Raw genomic sequence first — 19,496 nt, forward strand, 5'->3', positions numbered from 1 at the left:
AAAAAATAGGATCTTTCATTGTATCAGCTGTGCTGGACATTGACTGATAGGTATTTTAATTAACCCCAAACATCCAGTTTTCTCCACTTTATATCCCCTTTAAGGGATTGTTTGACATGTTGGGAAAAATTAGTATTGGCCTTCTTGTCTAGAGTTAAGTGGAGACAATCGTTTGTATCGTTGAGACAAATTCTACCACTTTCGTATATGTTCAGAAAAAATGAAGCTCTAACAGTCAGGAGACACTTGGCTTAGCTTAGCTTAGCACAAAGACTGGAAACAGGGGTGAACTGCTAACAGGATATAAAGTTTTTCTTCCTCTCCCCCCTCCTTCAGGAAGCCACAGGTGGAGGCCAAGCGGGAGAAGGAACCCAAGAAGCCGGTCATCAAGAAACCCCTGAACGCCTTCATGCTCTACATGAAGGAGATGAGGGCGAAGGTCATCGCCGAGTGCACATTAAAGGAGAGCGCAGCCATCAACCAGATTCTGGGACGAAGGGTGAGGGATGCACACACACACACACATACACACACACACACCCACACATCGAGACTAATCCTGTTTCCAGGTCAGTCTGTAATTTCACACATGAGGAACATGAGAGGACTGTGGTAAGGTGAACTCTATTCCCCTCACACACTGGTGCTACTGGGATCATAACAACATTGGCAGGTTGTACTGGGAAAGAAGAAAAGACGGTGAACCCTGTTATATCACTCGGACAGTTCAGAATACTGTATCACACACTTGCTTTGGCTGCAAAAGCCCTTGTCACAGTTCTCACAGTCCAAACCAAGGATGATGTGAATTTGCCGTCTTAGCACCTAAAGTGCAGAACAATCTGCACCATTACTTCTGTATTTTCGCACCTTTTTAAGCTGGCTTTTAGGTGTTATACATTTCTTTCACTGTTTTATCTTATTCATTTGGTTTCACTTTAAAAAATTATAAAAAATAATACCGTCTCTCATGTCCTTAACATAAAGCAATTTTTCACTAAGTTAAGAAAAGTTACTTTTTGCAGTGTCTTTGTTTCTTCAGTCACAGTATGGCCAAATGTCTAATATATGTTAATTAGATAAAAAAGCTAACAGTTTCTCTGTTGTTTTATTGTTTGTTTGTGTGTGTGTGTGTGTGTGTGTGTGTGTGTGTGTGTGTGTGTGTGTGTGTGTGTTTCCAGTGGCACGCACTGACCCGAGAGGAACAGGCAAAGTACTACGAGTTGGCCAGGAAAGAGAGACAACTCCACATGCAGCTCTACCCCACCTGGTCTGCCAGAGACAACTACGTAAGGACTCCTCCTCTTTTCTGCTGCTCCTCTATACTGACTGAAAAAGAAAAAACCCACCTTGGCAACTTTTCTGAGCTGCTTTTAGAAGCTGATCGGGAAAAAAAAACATAAGCAGGGGGATGTAAAAGTTTTAAGTCGAGGAGGCTCTCTCACTTTGTTGTGGATTTTCATGCTGCAGTGGGAACCATCTCTAGAGTGAACAAGTCATGTGGTTGCTATGGTTACAACACTGAGCTAAAAAGGATAGGATGGCATAATAACCTTGTATAATCTACTGTTTGTAATGATCTATTATGCTATTGCTTATTATTACTTACTAAAAAAGGCACACTTTTGTAATTATTATATCAATGTAAAGATCATTTTCAATGTATAGCAATTCACCACAGCACAGCTCCAAAAATGCCTCTGACAAATTAAGAAAAAAATGGAAAGAAAATGCAATTAAAAGGACATTGTACATTGTTAAATGTCAGTGTTTGTGCTGCTAATTGTGTTTTTAAAATCAAATTGTCACCAGGATTCTTCTATTATTATTCTTTTCAAAAATAAATGTTTTAATTGAAATGTGAAAACAAACACCAATGAATTACTTTCAGAATAAAAGTAAGAAAGCAATGAGAGCCATGCTTGATCTCAAAACATTTGTTTGTGAAACAAACACCAGAAACTAGTCCAACTACTTGACTTCTTTTTTCTCTGGTTTGGTTCCCTGTAAATAAAAGATGATTTAAAAAAAACAGAGCAGGAACAAGTTGATAAACCAGAAGTTGGTGAACTGGGTTTGATAATATTTGTTGTTCTCACCTCAGAGCTGAACAAATTAGTAAACTTACTCCCTTCGCTGGCTACTGTCTCAACAACCGGCATGATTATTGGCTCCCCGACCTGTCAGTCAAAAGTCATAAAACATAACTACAAACTTTTACGGCATGAAATGATTAAATCAGTCTCCCAGAGTACAGGAGGGAGTCAAACCTGTGTGGTGCATGTGTTTTAGTCTAATGTTTTGGGGATGTGCTGTATCTGGGCTGCTGTGTGCCTCTGACTTGTCAGTTTGCTGTTGAACTCTTGCAGGAGGCGGGCCTTAGCGGGGTCGCAGGGGAAAAGAGTAAAGCTGATTGGGTAGGGACACGTCTTATGGTGGATTTATGCCTCTGTGGTGGGGAAAAAATGAGTATGTGAGGAGCTGCATGAAAGGGGTTGTGGGTATTCCTGTGCAAAGTTTGCATGCACCTTCCAAAGTTCTCAATGACTCACACACATCAGCCTCACAAACGACATGCGAGTAGCAGCAGCTGCAATAGCAGATCTGATTGGTCAGTTGAATGAATGCATTTCACCAAGTCTTGCAAGATGCCTTGGTTTTGACTACTAGTCAGTTAAACTGTTAAACGATGAATCACACAGAGGTATAAATCGACCCGTTTTGCTCAACTAACAGAGAGCAGGGCTGCATGGCTGGCCTCGCTGCCTCGCTGACTATTATTTGTTATTTTTAGGGGCATCCCTTTGTCTCTGTTACTAGTATAGCTCGACAACGATGACTTATGTTATGGTTATATAGAAACACAACCTTGTGACACTAAGCAGTAGTCATTTTTAGATGATTTTTTTCTAATAATTGTAGGTTTAAGTAAATCTTTTGTACCAAAAAAGCATGACGCAACTGTGTCATAATCAGGCGAATTTCAGGCTTTGGTCGTAACAGAAGCTGCTTTTTCAGTCATTTTAGGAACTTGTCAGAGTGGTCACCTGTTAACGCTTTTCTCTGCTGTACTGTCTTGTTTCTCTACGTCTGACTGAGCTGAACTCTGTTGACGAGCGGGCATGACGCCAGAGTTATGGTGACGCTTATCTTGGGCTGTGGTTTATAACATGTCGGTAACACCTGGACGAGTGCTTCGTGCCACAAGCATGCACGTTGATTCAGTTCTAATGTCATTCTCCATTTGGTCTTCATCTCTCATTTTAATGCTTAAACTGACAGAGCAGCACAAGATGATGCCAGTGTATTGAGTAGAGATTTCAAAATAAAAGCCCCAACGCTACTCATAGAAAAAAAACAATCTTTTGATGTTGTTAATATGTTATAAGCCAGAGCTCTAGTAAACTGTGACCAGAGGTATAAGAGCTATTGCCATATGCATGTAGCTTTTAGCATTTTCTAAGCGGCTCAGCAAAGCATAACACTGGATGCTGTTTGATTAGTTCATATGGACAAATGCCTCGACTAAGTACTACTGTATATGCACACATCAACCACACATGGTGGCTTACTGACAGATGCAATGCTTGTTTTACTGTGCAGTGCAGGTTACTTAAGTATACTGTACATCACTGTGAGTCAAACCTTTTCACTTATTTTTAATGAGAGGAACACATTACACTTTACGTCCCATAAAACAAATCCTGTGATCATTCTGCAATAGTTCGGCAGCTGCAAAGGTAAATTCATTGTCTCCCCGCAACAGATTGGGACAACAGAGTCTGATAAGCTGTATAGAAAAGAACAACTTCTGTAATGACGACATATCTACAAGAATTTAGGGCTTCTTGGTTGTCGCTCCCCATCACCCTGCTCACTCTGCTCTCTTCCTGGGGTTAAAAAAAACACAAAGAAACAGTCACTGGACTCACTAGCATAACAGGAAATGAAGTTCCACATATCGCCCCCGCAGCTGTGGAGGGCTTCTCCTCCGAGTCCTAAAAAAACCTACATGTAGTATAGGCACACACACACACACAGACACACACACACACACACACACACACACACACACACACACACACACAAACACACGTACGCCCACAGACACAGAGCTTCAGAAAGGTGCAGTTGCAAGAGGAGTTGTTGTAACCACATAGACAATGCTGACAGCGAGCCGAGGAGGGCAGACATCGAAGCGTAGGCGGTAGATTTCTGTACCCACATCCTTCATCTCACCCAAATATGAGGCCTCACTTCACCATCATCGGATCTGTGTGAACAACTCTGATGTTTACCTCAACAGTCACGCATTACAGTCAGCCTGGAGATAATGAAATATCACTACAAATACCAAAAGGAGAACTTTTTGACACGAAGTGATCCATAAATGTTTAAAAGCCCTTTAAAGCAGAATTTTACAGTGTCTCAGATGTTTTCACAGATTACTTTTGGCAACGACACATCATGTTTTACATGAATTTGAGACAATGACATTAGCTATTCAACGTATTCTCTTGTTTTCTTCATCTTTCTTGCTTTTCCTTGCTTTTGTAGAGCGTTAGAGAGGGTTGCCTGACCTGGTTGCTGCTTCAACTTTGCATTTTTTTTAAATTTAAAATGATTGTAAATGTCACATTAAAAAAAAAACCCAATTATTCATATGGTGCAGATATCTGTTGATAAAAGAATACTGTTTGGGAATTTGTTTCATCATAAACACTCTCTCTCATCATCACTCTCAAAGGGGGATTGCACTCGAGGGTAGTCAACAAACACACTAAGCTAACCTGAAAAGCAAAGAGGAATCCAGAAATTCTTTATGGAGGCCTTAGCAGACAAAACAAATAACTAATTGGAGGGATTTTGTTGGGTTTTTTTTTTTTCTCTGACAGGGCAAGAAGAAGAGGAGAAAAAGGGAGAAGCTGCAGGACTCCAATACAGGTAAAGACCTTTTTCTTGTCAGGTAGACGACATGATACCATGTTTCACTATATGAATATGCGTCAACTCCGCAGTCTTTGTGAGAATTCAGTTGAGCTCGAACTTGCGTCGGTGCTCTGTAGCACAACATCTTGGTGTCTTTGAGGCAGGATGTGTCTCTAACGTCAAAACCACCCACCCACTCTGCTTTCCACGTAACCTGAATTATAAACCGTTGTGTACAAAACTTAATGTCCTGGTCTTAACTGTTAAAGTTTTAAAATGTCAGACATCATGGCATTTCCCCTTTTCCTTCACCACATCAAAGGATAGTTTCCCATCTCTTCTCTTAGCCAACTAAAACATACCCACAGAAGTCTAAAGCAGATCATTTACTGTACGTGAGAGCACATGCTATCACGCTACTTGGTAACATTCCAAATATAAATGATGCGAATCTGAAATGTCTTGCAGGCATCGCTGGTGTTTTATGTTAGACGTTGGTGGGAAAATGTGAATGTCAGAATAACTAATTGTATGGTGTGAATGATGCCAATAAGCTAATGCAAGCATGAGTGCAGTGCTCCTCCTGAATTAAAGCTAAACATGACATGATGAAAAATGTAGACATAAAATCTTATTTTCAAATACAGATGTGATGAGGATTTCACTATTTTAGAATATCAGAACCAACTCCAGCCTCAAATAGAGATTCAGTAAAGGGTATTTTATGGATTTCCCTGAGATAAAGCAGTTTAAGACTGTGTCTGTGCCAGAGGGTGGAAATCTTATTAAAATCCTTAACTAACAGAGTGTCGCAGCACGGCTGAGTCTCTCTCTGTGTCTAACTAAGTTTTGTGTGTGTGTGTGTGGTGTGTGTGTGTGGTGTGTGTGTGTGGTGTGTGTGTGTGTGTGTATTGTCGTATTACTGACTTGATGGGGCCCAAAAAGAGTGAGTGCACTCACAGTGTGGGGTCCAGAGTGTCTTGTGAGGACATTTTGCTGGAGCCATGAAGAGAAAAATGTCTTTTTAGACTATGTTGTTGTTATTGATTGAAACAAGAAGTGTTAAAACATCTGTATGGTGATGGTTAGGGTTGGACTCACTGAAAGGTTAGTATTCTTTAGTTACAGTATACATTGTGTCAATGGAAAGTCCCCACTAAGACACATGGTGTGTGTGTGTGTGTGTACATGGTGCTTGTGTTGGGTTATTCTGGTGGTTGTTGCTGTAACCGGCTACTAACAGTTTGACTTGACGGCTCTCTCTGAATGGACTGCCCTGTTGGTGCTTTTTTTCCCACCCTGACAAGCTCTTGTGTCTCTTTCGTCCTTTCAGTGTTTCTCTGTCCTCGCCCTCTAACCTTTTTGCTCTCCTTCTGCCCCTCTCTTGTCGTTGCTTTTCCTCCTTCTGGTTTTGTGCATGCTGTGCATTGTGCTCAGACCCGGGCTCTCCTAAGAAATGCCGGGCTCGCTTCGGCCTCAACCAACAAACGGACTGGTGCGGTCCTTGCAGGTGTGTACCAAACATCCACCGTACCTTATCCATGGCACCGTACTGCTGTGGGCCAACAGACTCCTCATCTCTCCCCCCATTTAACCATCTGTCCATCAGCGCATCATTTCCCTCTGGTGGGGTCTTAGTTATTCAAACATTTCTCACAGGCAGAGCTGCTCTTGAGGTAGTAATAATCTCCCCATTCTGAACCAAGTTCACAAGGCATTATAATTCTAGTTTAATCCCCTCATACCTTTTCATGATGTTACTACCTGATGAGGCTACCAAGCTGCACCCACTGATGATAAACTCAACCAATGAGATTATCTCTGCCTCGCTACGAGCTCTGCCCTCACAGAATGTTTGAGAATCCAACCTTAGCTCTGCATGCTGTCTGTCACTAACCTGCTGCTCTGCAAACTGAGTCATTATAGCCATAAATACGTAGTTATATAGAAATAAAAGAAATTCAATGTAGAGACAATTTCACAGTTCAATAAAAGTATCAGAACATCTAAAAAAATACCTGCACTCCATCCCCCCCCCCCTTAGATAAGAAACAACAGCGCAACGATGTAATGATTCATTCTCAGAATTACTGTTCCAGGATCATTAATCTTGTCAGGTCCAAAAAAAAGATGTGTCCTTTGACTTAAAGGACATTAGATATTGCAGATGTACAAAAAACATTTGCCTCAGGTTTTTTTTTTTCTTGCTTCATCATTTTTTTTTAACCGTGAGGTGTCGCCTTAAAGGTTAAAGGTGGTTTGTGTTCTCCACCTCTGTTTAGAATAAATGCAGCGTATCATACAGGCCCTGTAAAGGTAAAGTGGTTAAAGGGAAATACCACTCAATAGAAAAGCTGTCAGAGAGTGTTTGCTGAGCTAGTAATCGAAACAAAAACATACCTTCATGTCAGTGGACAAATATGTCTTCACTTTTTCACCTTTTTTTGGCGAAAATTTAAATCAGCATTGCAACTTTTATTTTGTTGCTGGCAGCTCCTAACATGCTCTGACAGATTTATGAATTCACATGAGTTTGTGTTGTAAAATGCCTAAAAGTCCGACATTCCTACAAGGAAAAACAATCAAATTGTTATTGCAACATGTAAATTCAGGCGAAGGCCAGAAGAGTTCTGCTGGAACTAAAAAACACTCAGCATGAAGCCGTTACAATCACTGAACGTACAACTTGTTAGTACTTCTAACATAACCATCAGCAATTAATACTAACTTTCCACACCTGTGATGTAGCGAACGTTGCCAAACGTTTCTCTCTCGCTTGTAATTATGAACTAAAGCTGGGAATCTCCCACTGCGTGAGCAAAGGGTCTGAGCCCGGAGTAATAAAAGTAAAACAGGAAACTTGGTTTACAGAGTATTAATTTAGTGATCAAGCACCCCGACAACTCAGAGTGTTAGATTTATTTATCTGCCTGAGCCGTGCACCCAGACCTACCAAAGGCTTATTTAGTACAACAGCAACAACAATGATCAGGTGTTTTCCCTGACCTTTTCTCAAAATTTCAAGTAAGTCAGTGTTCTTTCCTCGTAAAGCAGAAACATGGTAATAGAACAATATAAATCATCAGGCGCAGCCCTTTCACCACTTCAGCCTGCTCTGTTTCAGTCACAGCCGGATTTACAGTTGACGAAAGTCAACATCTTCGCTGCAGAGGTCAGGAATCTGTGCGGTTCTGCAGAAAAAGCTTCTACCACCACAGCACTGTAGCAGCCCGGTCGTCTTCCCCACCATCACGTCATGGAAATCTTAGAGTGTGTTTGTGTGTGTGTGTGTTTCGGTTTGAGAGAACAAAGGGGGGTGAATGTGGTTAGAGCAAATCCTTATCACCACAGCTCAACACACACACTCCCTGCAGTTTGCATTCTGACGGCGTTCTCATGCCCATCTGCTTTCAACTTTCTCCATTCATGCAATGTGGTAACAGGCGCCTTTTGATGGTGAACTCTGACATTTAGAAGTCACTTTCTACTGCTGTCTTCCTCCCTTTCTCCTTCTCTCTCTCTGTCTCTCTCTAAATATGGCCTAGCGCCTTTCCTTGCGGTTAAACCTGGTGACTCATATCATATTCTGGTAATGTTCATGGGATCCTGTTAACTGCTTTGATGCTGCGCTCAGTGGTACACAAGTCTGCTTTTAAGTATAACACCTTACAAAGCACAGCACACCACTCGTGTTTGGTGCAAACCAGGAGATTAATGCACATAATGCCTGTATAATGCAATATCTAAGCAGTAACTACTACTTTAGTGATGCTTATGACGTTAAGGACCCTGTGTCAACTCCACAAGGTCGTTTGAGTTGAATTCTAATTGTTTACCACAAATAGCACAAAAAAAACAGCAGTATTATAGTAAATTATAAATATGAGTGGTATTCCCTGCTCTCAAATAATAAATTATGTATTTATGTACTGTTTCTACTTCATTTCGTGCCAAACGTTGAATGAAAGGATCATTATCACTTAGTTCCAATGTGAACTGTGGAGCTGGAGCCTGGAGGCCATTAGCTTAGCTTAGCTTAGCTTAACATGAGGACTGGAAGCGGTGGGAAACCTCACGCTCGAGGTCACAACAAGACTTAAGGAGGTCACGGTGGTTCCAGCGTGTTCTTTCTCCCCAAAACCCCAAATTGTTGTGGTGATTTTGTACAGATCGAGTTTTAGAGGTGTTGGTGGGTGTCATTTTGAAGTTGGTTCTAGTGTGCTTCCAGTATTTATGCTAAGCTAAGCTAAGCTAAGTGTCTCCAGGCTCTAGTTGATGCAGATGTAGCACAGACATAAGCACGTTCTCCATTTACTCATCTAATTCCTGGAAATAAAGCAAGTAAGCGCAGTTCCCAAAATGTTGAAATCCACAAATATATATTTTTATTTTTTATTTTCTTTACAGACGATCTGGTAATTTCTCACACTAGCAATATTTTCAACTGCTTGTTTTTTTTTTTTTATATCTAGAAAAGAATTAGTTTGGAGGATAGAATTTCTGAAAATTGACTTGTGTTGTTTTGGACGTTACATTTACATATACAGATGTTATTTAGATCGACACTAATACTTTCCCGTTGTTCATTATGACCATGTGTGTCCCTGTTCATTGACATCGGTGTGAATGATGCATCTTCACTGAAGCCTGCTGACGTTTACCATCCACACTTTATTCACAGATAACTCTCTCTGACTGTCCCTAGGAGGAAAAAGAAGTGCATTCGCTACCTTCAAGGAGGAGGCTGCCCCAGCCCAACTTCTTCAGATTTAAGTGCTATAGACTCTCCCCCCTCCCCCACCCCCTCCCGCCACCGCCTGTACCAGCACCAGCGACCCTCCTCCCCGGGCTGTTCCCCGCCGCCCACCTCCCCATCGACGCGCCTCCCCATGTCTCCGCCCACACACACACACACACGCACGCTCACACGCTTACCCCTGCAGCAGCCTGCTGGCAAGCGCGGCGACCTGCGTCAGCCCGCAGCCAAACACCCCCACACAAACCTGGAACTGTCCGGCAAGCAGATGCACAGCTCGACGACGGCGCTGTCAGCCGCCAAGGCCGCGGGACTTTCTCTCAAAGTGCTAACAGAGACTCAGTGATCGCTCGGGTCCGCTCCCATCCCAGACCCCGTTCACCTCCGCTTCCTCCAGAGCCATAAAGATCATCTCCCTCACCTGCCTTCATTCTCACACCCGTCTATATCTGTTGTCCTCCTTGTTTGATTGAAAAGAAATAGGAGTGATGAAGGGGAAGCCATCCCTCGTTCCCTGGTGATAGACGGCACCAACAGTTCAGAGGCTGGACCCTCCAGAGTCATTAACCATCTCAAACAGTCAGTTCTTTAATCAAGCATTCAGACCATCCTTGTCAACATGAATGTATGGAAATAAAAACACATCACATTTGGTAGATTCGTGGTTCAGGTTGTCACTGGTAATTTGTTCGCCTGGACGTGTTCACAAGATTAGCATTTGTCATTAACCTAGAAATATTATCAAACACATTCCAGTTTGGTGTTTTGTGAGAAGAGCTTGCTGGTCATGACATTAAAGAAGTTGACAAGGAGAACCTGAACGCAGCAGAGTCTGTCAGTGAGGTTAAATGGTCATTCAGAAGAGAAGCCTTTGCCTGGGGGGGGGGGTCCAGCTCCTGAACTGGTGACTGTCACCAGCAGCTCCAGTTGTTCGGAGGCAGACCTGCACCGGAGGCAGAATCTGTCTGCAGCCTGAAAACCTGCGGTTCTTTGGCTCCATCTGCTGCAGCGACTAGTTTTGCCTGGAGGACAGCTCTGGCCTACCGAGAAATCATTTTACAAATAAAACTAAGTCTCCCGGTGCTCTGCTTTTACAGCTGACCCTGTGCTTTGACCTCACAGACAATCACAAACACAATTATAGTAAATGAGCTACATCAGCAGAGGCCTAAAAACGAGGCGCAGGTCAGAGAGAGTGAGAGAGCACCGAGGTAACAGACTCCTCACCAGATGTCAGTGTTGTTACACATCCTTTTACATATCAGCCGTCACTTTGACACATTTTCCAAAAGCATCGCTCAGAACAAAGCAGAGGGGAGCAGAGACCAACAACCAGCCAGCCTGACCAGCAGAACCTCAGCTCTAAAGAGAGGGACTGACTTCTTTTAGCTGCCATTTTGTAAACAGTTGGACTTCAGTTTCATTCCATTTTGCAAACATTTCGATGACTACCTGTGCAGACCCTTCCACAAAATGTAAACAAAAAAATGATTTTCAGCAGAGAAAAAAAAAAGTCTCATAATTATGAATGACAGAATCGCTAACTTCAAGTTACATCACTTCTTTTAGGCACTTTCAGGCTGTCAGTCTCTCGCCAAATGAACCGTTACATTTTCGTTCCGTTTTCTCCTAAGTTTTTGTATTTTTGTATGAATCTCCTATGATTTTAAGGTCAGATGTTTTGCTGGTGGTGAAACCCTCAGAGAAAAACTAGAGGGATTCTTTTGTACGTCTCTTGGCAGTTTTCTTTTGACTGAACATTTTTGCAGCTCCGTAAACTAATGAGACCAAATGGGTACTATTATATTGCATTGTGTTGTAAAGTTTTATAAATGTTGGAATTCCCTATTATAATTAAACTTTTATATGTTTTTATGTAAAAAAAAAAAAAATACGAGAAATAACCAAAAAAAAAATCATTTTTGTTTCTACCATTTCTTAAAGCAATACATTTTGTGTTTGTCCTCTTTGTGCAGAATCTTTCTTTTTACTTGGTCAAGTGTTACTGCGGCATCAAATGATATCTTGTGTTCTCAATCAGTGCATGTTCCAACTTAAATGTAACAAAAATAGATTTTGACTAAAAAGGCTTTAATTTACTGTTCTGCTTGCAGCTTTAAACTCAGCTTACGATGCTGTGGACAAAGTGTAGGCTCAGCTTTTGTACAGCAAAACAGTTTTCCTCCAGCAGAGAGAGCTCTTGTGCTAGAAATAGCTTGTTTTATCCTGAGGATGTTCACAACAGTAGTGGCAACATCTCGGACACGTCCTTTGTATTTTTTAACGCCTCTGATGTATTACTTGTTTTTGTTTGATGTATTAAAGTGTTTTGACTATCTTGTCCATGTCTACTGTACTTAAGGACATTTTCAGAAAGATGACCCTTTAAAATAAAATAAAATTGTCCCGATGCTCGTCGGCACCTGGTACTTTGAAATCAGACATGACAGACATCAACCTTTTTATGCATTTTATTTACTCCTTCAATATACGTTTGATCATCCCCAAAAGCCAGCATCAGAGCTTATCTGAGAAAAGTTTCCAATTCAGTACAACGTGAATTAGGAATGAGTTACCCAATGCTGTGACAATGCACAAGTACTTCGAGTCCAAAGGACATTATGCAGAAAACATCATTCCACCTCAGTCTTCTCTTCTCCTTCAAAACAGGCCGTCCTCTTAACATTGTTTCACATAACACACGCATTTACAGAGCAAAAATAAAATATTCACCCTCTCGTTTCCATTGTCAAAAAAGCCATTTTATTCAATTAACCTAAAAGAAAAACATGTCCAGTAAAAAAGACAACCATAGCGATTAATAGGGAAAATACGAAAGGACCGCCTAATCGTTAGGGTTACAAAGCCATGAAACCAGGACTATGTGTTTAATGTGAATACACTGCATGTGTGTGGAAACACAAGAGCTTTTTTTATTTAAATTAATGGAAACACACAAGCAAATTTAAATAAAATGGTCATGCTATTGGTATAGAGAAATTGAGGGAATGGGAGGAGGGGGGGCATGTGGCTCTAAATATACTAAATGTAAATATTGACAAGTATGAACAACGCCAGTGCAACCAGTTAGCAGGGACAATTCCTATTCAGTGTGGTAGTGTTGGCAGGAGCTTCCCCTTCACTTCTCTTCACACCACTGGTTCTCTTTGCGTACCTGTGGACGGCAGCAAAAACAGGCTGAGTTTCCAAAAATGTGCGAAGGGCTTCTGTCAAAGCTGCGATATCTCATGCAGAATTAAAGAGTTTATTATCTTGATCACTGCAAAGTGATCGGCTCATTTCTCCTAATTCATATATGAGACCTTTTTGTTTTCTGGCAGACAGGTGATGGATAGAATAGCTACCTGGGCTTCCTCCTCCTCTGTGAAATCATTTTTGATGTTGAAAGTCTTCCTGATCTCCTCCGGGGTTTTGCCTTTGATCATGTTGGCCACCGTCTTGCAGGTGACATCTAACAGGCCTTTGATATCCAAATAGTTGGCGGCCTGAAAAGAAAACACAGCGGTGGCGTGAAGAAGAGCGGCGGTGAGAAAAAGGCTGCGAGGACCATCCGACATCTTCGCATTTCAAGTAACATATCAGCACTTACAGGTACGAGAGCAGCCAGCCACCAGTGCTTTGCATTACTCTCAGGGACACCAGTGTACGAGGCTACTGGTGATTTTCACTACTGGGGGGTTTTCAGACTGTCCAGCTTTAATGTGGATGAACTATAGGCAAGTACAAGCAGGAAACAGCTCTGAATTCAAACATTCAGAAGCTGCATTGGTGTGGGCTTAACATGCCAGGTGCAACGTCATCGGCTCACTCAGACCGCGTGTGGAGGTTGTGATCACACGTCAGCCATTTTTGTTTTATATCGTTTAACAAAGTGCTGTTGTCCAACATCCAAGTTTGTATACATAGAAATATGTAAAGACACTTAATATTGTGATATTGACTTTGACCATAATCCCAGCTCCACTTCCCATCCTGTAATACCTGTTGAGCCTTACATAGACCACTGGTTGATCACCGATAAAGCCTCTCATTTTCATATGGAAGGGAGCCCCCCCACTGAACTCCTTCGTCACTCCTCAGCATCCTCTAGTTTGTAAACACATTGGAAACAGCTGGAGAGGGGGCCGACCAACTCAAGTGACTCCGACTTGTATTTCACTTCCTGGAAGCCCGCTGCATGTCCTGTACCTATTTCACAATCTCTGCTTGGGTTTCCTTTCACATGCTCTGCCTAGTTTCTCTTCACACGCTGTCCAGAAGAGAAAATAAAAATCTATTAAAAGTCCAAGATCTCTCACTGTGATTGTTCACCCAAAACCTTCTTTTTAAAGTCCTGCCCCTCTAACCACCAGTCATCTGGCTGCTGCCGACGTTCATTTGTTAACTAAATAAAACTGCCACAGAGGAACAGAGCGTCACAAGAGAAATGTGCAGTCAGTTTTAAAAGTTGGTGACAAAAAGAGGCACCAAAACAAAATACCTGCAAAGAGCACTTTGTATAAAAGGAATGTCAAAGTGAAAGTCTTCAGAAATCAAATTATGACATTATGAAATACCACTTGGCAATCCGAAGAGCCAGATCGAGTATGGAGGGTTTTTGTTAAGCCACCTCAATTATTTCTGGAAGAGCTACCAAATAATTCGATCTCTCCCCGATGTCACATTTTGAATGATCCTTTTAAAAGCCCCTGTTATATTTTCCATCGTGACGACATTAGAGACAGTATCTTGTATTCATCATATAGTTGTAACACAGTCCACATCACAGCACTGGGCTGATGATTGGTGTTTTTGGGCCAAAAGTATTAGTGCCAAATTGCTTTAACCTGTGTTAATTTGCTTCAGTGGGTTCAAACAAACACATTTTTGTTTGAATATTGCTATAATTGCTGTTCTAGTGGGCATCTGTCTGTTGATGTTGGGGCAGAAATCTGTTAATTAACTAAAATTGTACAAAGTAATAAATTAAAACTGTTGCAGACCAGTTTTTTCCCCAGAGAATTGAGCCCCTACAATGTTAAAGTTCAGGTGAGGGACTTGGTTTGGAGGACAGAGGGTGTAGGTAAGGTCAGTGTCACCCTCCTTGTCCTGAATGTGGGTCAATGTAAAGTAAATGTGATGTCATGTAAAGCGTGTTTACCAGAATGAGCTCAAACAAGGTGCCTTGGTCCACTTTGAGGAATTCCTGGTCCCATACAGGAATGTCATCTGTCCTCTTCTCCTTGTTCTCATCATCCTCAGGTGGAGGAGGGTCATCTTTGTGATGAGTGCACCACTGAATCACCTGAGAGAGAAATACACACACACCATTTTTATCAAGGTAGTGCATTACAGTGGTCATAACTAGCTAAATATACAGTATATGGCACCACTAGCACTGCATTTCAAAACTGGAACACAAGGGTTAAAACACCACGCGACAACTGCTGCACTTTGACAAGTACCACAGAGTTTACTGTTATTAGAAACATGTGGACAAAATCAATTGAACATCATTACACAGCATGATTTCCAGTTCATCGACTGCGTTATGAGGGAGAAAATCTAACTGTAGCTCTGAAGCACAAGCACAAGCTTGTCGAAGAGGGGGGAAAAAAAAAAAACAACACCACCGCCTTCTGCTCCCACAAATGTGATTAGTTGGTTTACTGGCAACAACAATTTAGCAAGGGCAAGAGGAAACAAATAGCTTGTGCTTCTGCATGTGATAAATGTGCAGTAAAAAATGAGATAGCCATGATATCATGGAGTTATCTTGTCTAATGAATTGTAATTTTATATTTCTGTATTGACTATATTAACTATACTTCTACACTTATTTGTATTCAACACTGTAGTGTGTTTTTTGGGTGTAGTTTTTCCATTACAGCCGTTACGGATTTCTACCACACCCTCACGTGTAATTTCATGTTTCTTTCTTATGCTTTGTATTTATCAGTGTGAAATAAATCCTAACTGAATGGGAGCATAAAACACAACCTAAACCCTCGCCCTGGGATAAATCCTCCCATCAACAAGGCTGACATGTTCAGTTGTTGAAACTGAGAAGGGTTTGATTTTTTTTTGTCTACCCATCAAGAATATTAGAAACTGTCAGTCTTCACAGTACAATTCAACAGCACCACAAACTGCATGCTCTAAAATTAGTTAGGTTCAATTAACACAAAAAAAATTGTTGTTTTTAGAGTTTAGTTTTAATGGCAACTGAGTGAACAGTAGGTGTATATAAATTTCACTGTGTTTCTAGTTTACTTGCCTTAATAGCAGCATCTCAGTTTATGGCACAAATAAATTAAGAAATTCTGATGGCCAACACATGCAAAAAACACCAAAACTACTGAAGCAACGTTTTTCCATTAGCACAGGCCATCTGTGAATTTCAATCATTTTGTCATCTACAACACAAAACCACATTAAACAAACAATACTGCAAATGCTGATCATCATAGGTGTGTGTGTGTGTGTGTGTGTGTGTGTGTGTGTGTGTGTGTGTGTGTGTTCTGTACCTTCTTGAGGATGGCAGCATTCACATTGGGGAGGGGAACTGGATCATCATCTCCTTCATCATCCATTCCCAAATCTATCAAAGAATCAAAGAATATCATACATTAGTCTGTTATATATCTACCAAAATGTGCATTTAAGCTACAAAAGCACAGCCCCTACAATGATGCAAAGCTAAAAAAAAAACAGATACCACACAAGATAAATCATGAAGTCACACAATGGACTCAAAAGTTTGAGACCATTTAAAGTCTTACCTTCTAACATGGTCTTGATGGTGACAGACTGTTTAGCTATCTCAACATCCACCTCGAAGATTTCCCCATCGGAGCTCTGTAATTTTATTGTGGGCATTATCTGTAGAGTAAAACAATTAGATTATTATTATTATTATTATTAAAAACACAGCTGCATGGACAGATTTGTACAAAATACGTTACACAAAGTACATTCCCGTTAGCATTAGCTGACATTAGTTATACGTTTGGTTATTGCTAACGCTAATATTGACGTGATGGCTAGCTGGTTGTAAACTAGTCTGTTATCCTACAAAAACAGATTACACATAGTTAATACTAAGCTACCAACAGCAGTAACGATACAGCTAGTATGAATATAAACATATATTATCGTTACCTGTGTGGGCTTTAATAGCAAGATACTGCTACGTTCAAGCTAACCAACGATAACGTTACATGTAGCTACCCACAGACTAAACACGGTAATGCTAACCAACTAGCTAGCTTGCCTTCCTTTGATAACAATTTACAGTGGTGGTCGCCAGTTAACGAAAAATCGTGTTAGCGTGTTAAACTCTACCTACAACCCACCCAGTGTGTGTGTTTTTTTTTACAACCAAAAGAATAATGCAGGTTAGCGTCTAAGCTAACCAGCTAGCATTACCATGCGCAACGCTAGCATCTTAGCTTAACGTTGCGCTAGCGCCTTGCGAGGTCAGTGAGGCCTCTTAGCAACCACATTCAGGGAATTCAAACAACGATGTAAACAAAATATTTAAAAAAAAACATCAAAATCCGCCTGTTAAAAGAACACAGTCCGCTTCGCACAGCCACCTACCTTAAATGTTTTAACTCAGATCCAGAGGTGAGATTCCTCTGTAGTCAACAGCAGCAGGGCCTGACAGACGCGGAGGCACCGACGGCGGCTGGAAGTCTCTGGATCAACCTGGTGAGCTGCCGCCCGGAGGCTGTCGGAGGCTTTGTCAGATGCTGGAGGAATAAAAAAAAAAACAGCACAGGGGGGGCGTCCGTATGAAGGCTGCTGATATTCTACCCCGTTTACATTTTTCAACCTTAATATTTGACACAGTAAATAATTAATCTGTGTGCAGCGAGCTTGAACGTCATTTGTATTGTTTTGGCTGACATTCTGGTTTATTCATTAAAATCTGAAATGCATGCGTATCACTACTTATCTGAATCTGTGTGTTCATGGGAATAAAGATGTGTTCCCATATTCAGCTAAACTGATTCTGGCTCTGATTTAAAAGAACTATAGGTATTTGGGTGTTTTGATATAATATTACATTATGTTAATTTAGATTAATATCAAATCAAGTTTAATTTGCAGTCATATACAAAATAAGATGTAGTGACATTCTTAGATGCCCAGCTCCAACAATTTAGCAATTAGATGAATAATAATTATCTTATGATGGATTATTTTCAGTTTTAAAAACGATTTTCAGAAAAATGTAACAGTAAAACTACGAAATAATACAGCCTGTAAATATTCAGCATTAACTTAGATTTAGTCCTACCAGTGATGTGCAATCACAGTGTAAATGTTTTCTTTATTTATGTAATAAAAAGGGTGATTGGGTGTTTAAACTCTTAAACTCACCATGGAGTGGCGCTTTCTCCTCATTACAGCCCCCTTCCAGCTGATTCCATGGTGCATTCAAGTGCTCCCACACAGCTTTCATTCCCCTGGTTTGAGTGTATAAATATCTCCTCAGTCTGCTTCCAAATGCTGCATCACTGCTGCTTTTTACATAAATAAAATGTGTTTTTTTTTTTTGTAGTGGCTCTTATTTTATTCTCAATGTCAAGCAGCACAGAGCTTTAGCTGCAGCGGTAAAATAAAAGACAACATGAGGAACATTTGGCAAATGTATATAACATGCATTAAACAATAAGCATTTGTTCCATTAATACCATTAACTGATTCAGTGTTTGTGCTCACAAAACATCCTGACCACCATGAAAATGACCTTTCTGGGTGTGATAATTATAATATTTAAGACTATAGACTTCCACCACTCCAATACTTGGACTTTATAGTAAAAAAGGTTAAAAAAAAATACTAATTTTACATCAAATCTTAATTGTTGGTATTGACAATTCTTACTGACAACATGCAGGATGGTGGTAAATGTTGCTGTTGGTGTGTGCGAGATAGATTTGATATATCTAGAATCAAGAAATGATAAAAAAAAAAAAAAAAAGATGTCCTGATAGGTTATGTAGCTGTGAGACAGTTTAGTTTCCATTTCAGTAACACTGTCCAAGAGGAAGAAGGTCATCAATGTGAAAACCTCTCCAAAACAAGCCTCCTGGCCCAATTCCTAAATTGTGGAACAGCCAGCCAACCTGCAGTCTGGTGGCTGACCTACTCACTGTCTGATAAACTGGCAGACTTCCAGTTAGTTAAATTCAAAATTAATCATGTCAAAGGGACCTTGTGAGCCACGTCGTAACACCAGTTGTCATCTCATTCAGGTCAAAGTATTTGAGCACCATAAGAAGAAAAGAAGACAGTCAGACATTGACATCAAGGAGCCACCTTTGTCTTTATTATTCAAATGGTTTAGTTAATACAGACTCTGTAGTTCAGAGGGAGTCAGTGAGGTGATGTGGATGAACACTCCATCATCTATCATATACACCAAGCTGGGTGACTGCATAAGAAGGGTTTTACTTTAAAGTTACACAGGACAAAGAAACCTTGTGTAAAACTTGCCTGATGGGGGCTTTATTTGTAAATTTAAAAAAAAAAAAAAAAATCAAAAAGAAAGGAAAGAAAAACATCTGTAGTGTGAAATAATTTTCATCTTTTGACATATGTTACATTTCTTTAGATTTACAAAAGTGCATACAGATCATGTTCAGATCTCCTTAATATAAGCCATGGCATGTGGGGTTCAAACAGCCGCATTTAAAGTAGCAAATTTTCATCTTGGACCTCGGTGCCATCAGTCCAGCTTCACGGGTACATTACTGTTCTTTTACATAGTGAGGGAGATTTTCAATACAAGTCCTCAGCA

At 40.7% G+C, this 19,496-nt stretch overlaps 2 protein-coding genes across 8 annotated transcripts in view; one reads left to right on the top strand and one right to left on the bottom strand.

Moving 5' to 3' along the window:
- tcf7 (transcription factor 7) overlaps positions 1-9,800 on the top strand; it is a 70,149-nt gene extending 60,349 nt beyond the window's left edge. For 3 of the 7 annotated variants that reach the window (XM_070843494.1, XM_070843497.1, XM_070843500.1), the window contains 5 exons: positions 337-499; positions 1,182-1,289; positions 2,370-2,417; positions 4,896-4,944; positions 9,635-9,800. In XM_070843494.1, coding sequence (XP_070699595.1) covers positions 337-499; positions 1,182-1,289; positions 2,370-2,417; positions 4,896-4,944; positions 9,635-9,702 — 436 coding nt within the window. In that variant the 3' untranslated portion in view covers positions 9,703-9,800. Of the gene's footprint in view, positions 1-336; positions 500-1,181; positions 1,290-2,369; positions 2,418-4,895; positions 4,945-9,610 lie in introns of all 7 variants that reach the window. The other 4 variants (XM_070843495.1, XM_070843499.1, XM_070843496.1 and 1 more) reach the window with 3 other exon arrangements.
- A 2,340-nt stretch (positions 9,801-12,140) lies between these two features.
- Positions 12,141-17,400, bottom strand: skp1 (S-phase kinase-associated protein 1). Its single transcript, XM_070844225.1, has 6 exons — positions 17,288-17,400; positions 16,468-16,567; positions 16,213-16,286; positions 14,847-14,990; positions 13,051-13,191; positions 12,141-12,860 (listed from the first exon to the last, which is right to left on the bottom strand). Exons 2-6 carry the CDS (start codon positions 16,562-16,564, stop codon positions 12,825-12,827), a joined length of 492 nt encoding a protein of 163 aa, XP_070700326.1. The 5' UTR covers positions 16,565-16,567; positions 17,288-17,400; the 3' UTR covers positions 12,141-12,824.
- Between the last annotated feature and the right edge of the window lie 2,096 nt (positions 17,401-19,496).

This window comes from Pempheris klunzingeri, chromosome 14 (assembly GCF_042242105.1).
Source record: "Pempheris klunzingeri isolate RE-2024b chromosome 14, fPemKlu1.hap1, whole genome shotgun sequence".
Lineage (NCBI taxonomy): Eukaryota > Metazoa > Chordata > Actinopteri > Acropomatiformes > Pempheridae > Pempheris > Pempheris klunzingeri.

Bases quoted from the DNA above. Each gene is read 5' to 3' on its own strand.
- skp1 (XM_070844225.1), bottom strand. From the start codon at position 16,564: ATGCCCACAATAAAATTACAGAGCTCCGATGGGGAAATCTTCGAGGTG. The intron at 16,287-16,467 runs GTAAGACTTTAA...ATTCTTTGATAG, and splicing joins CATCAAGACCATGTTAGAAG to ATTTGGGAATGGATGATGAA. The intron at 13,192-14,846 runs GTAAACACGCTT...TTTTCTTTTCAG, and splicing joins CCTTGTTTGAGCTCATTCTG to GCCGCCAACTATTTGGATAT.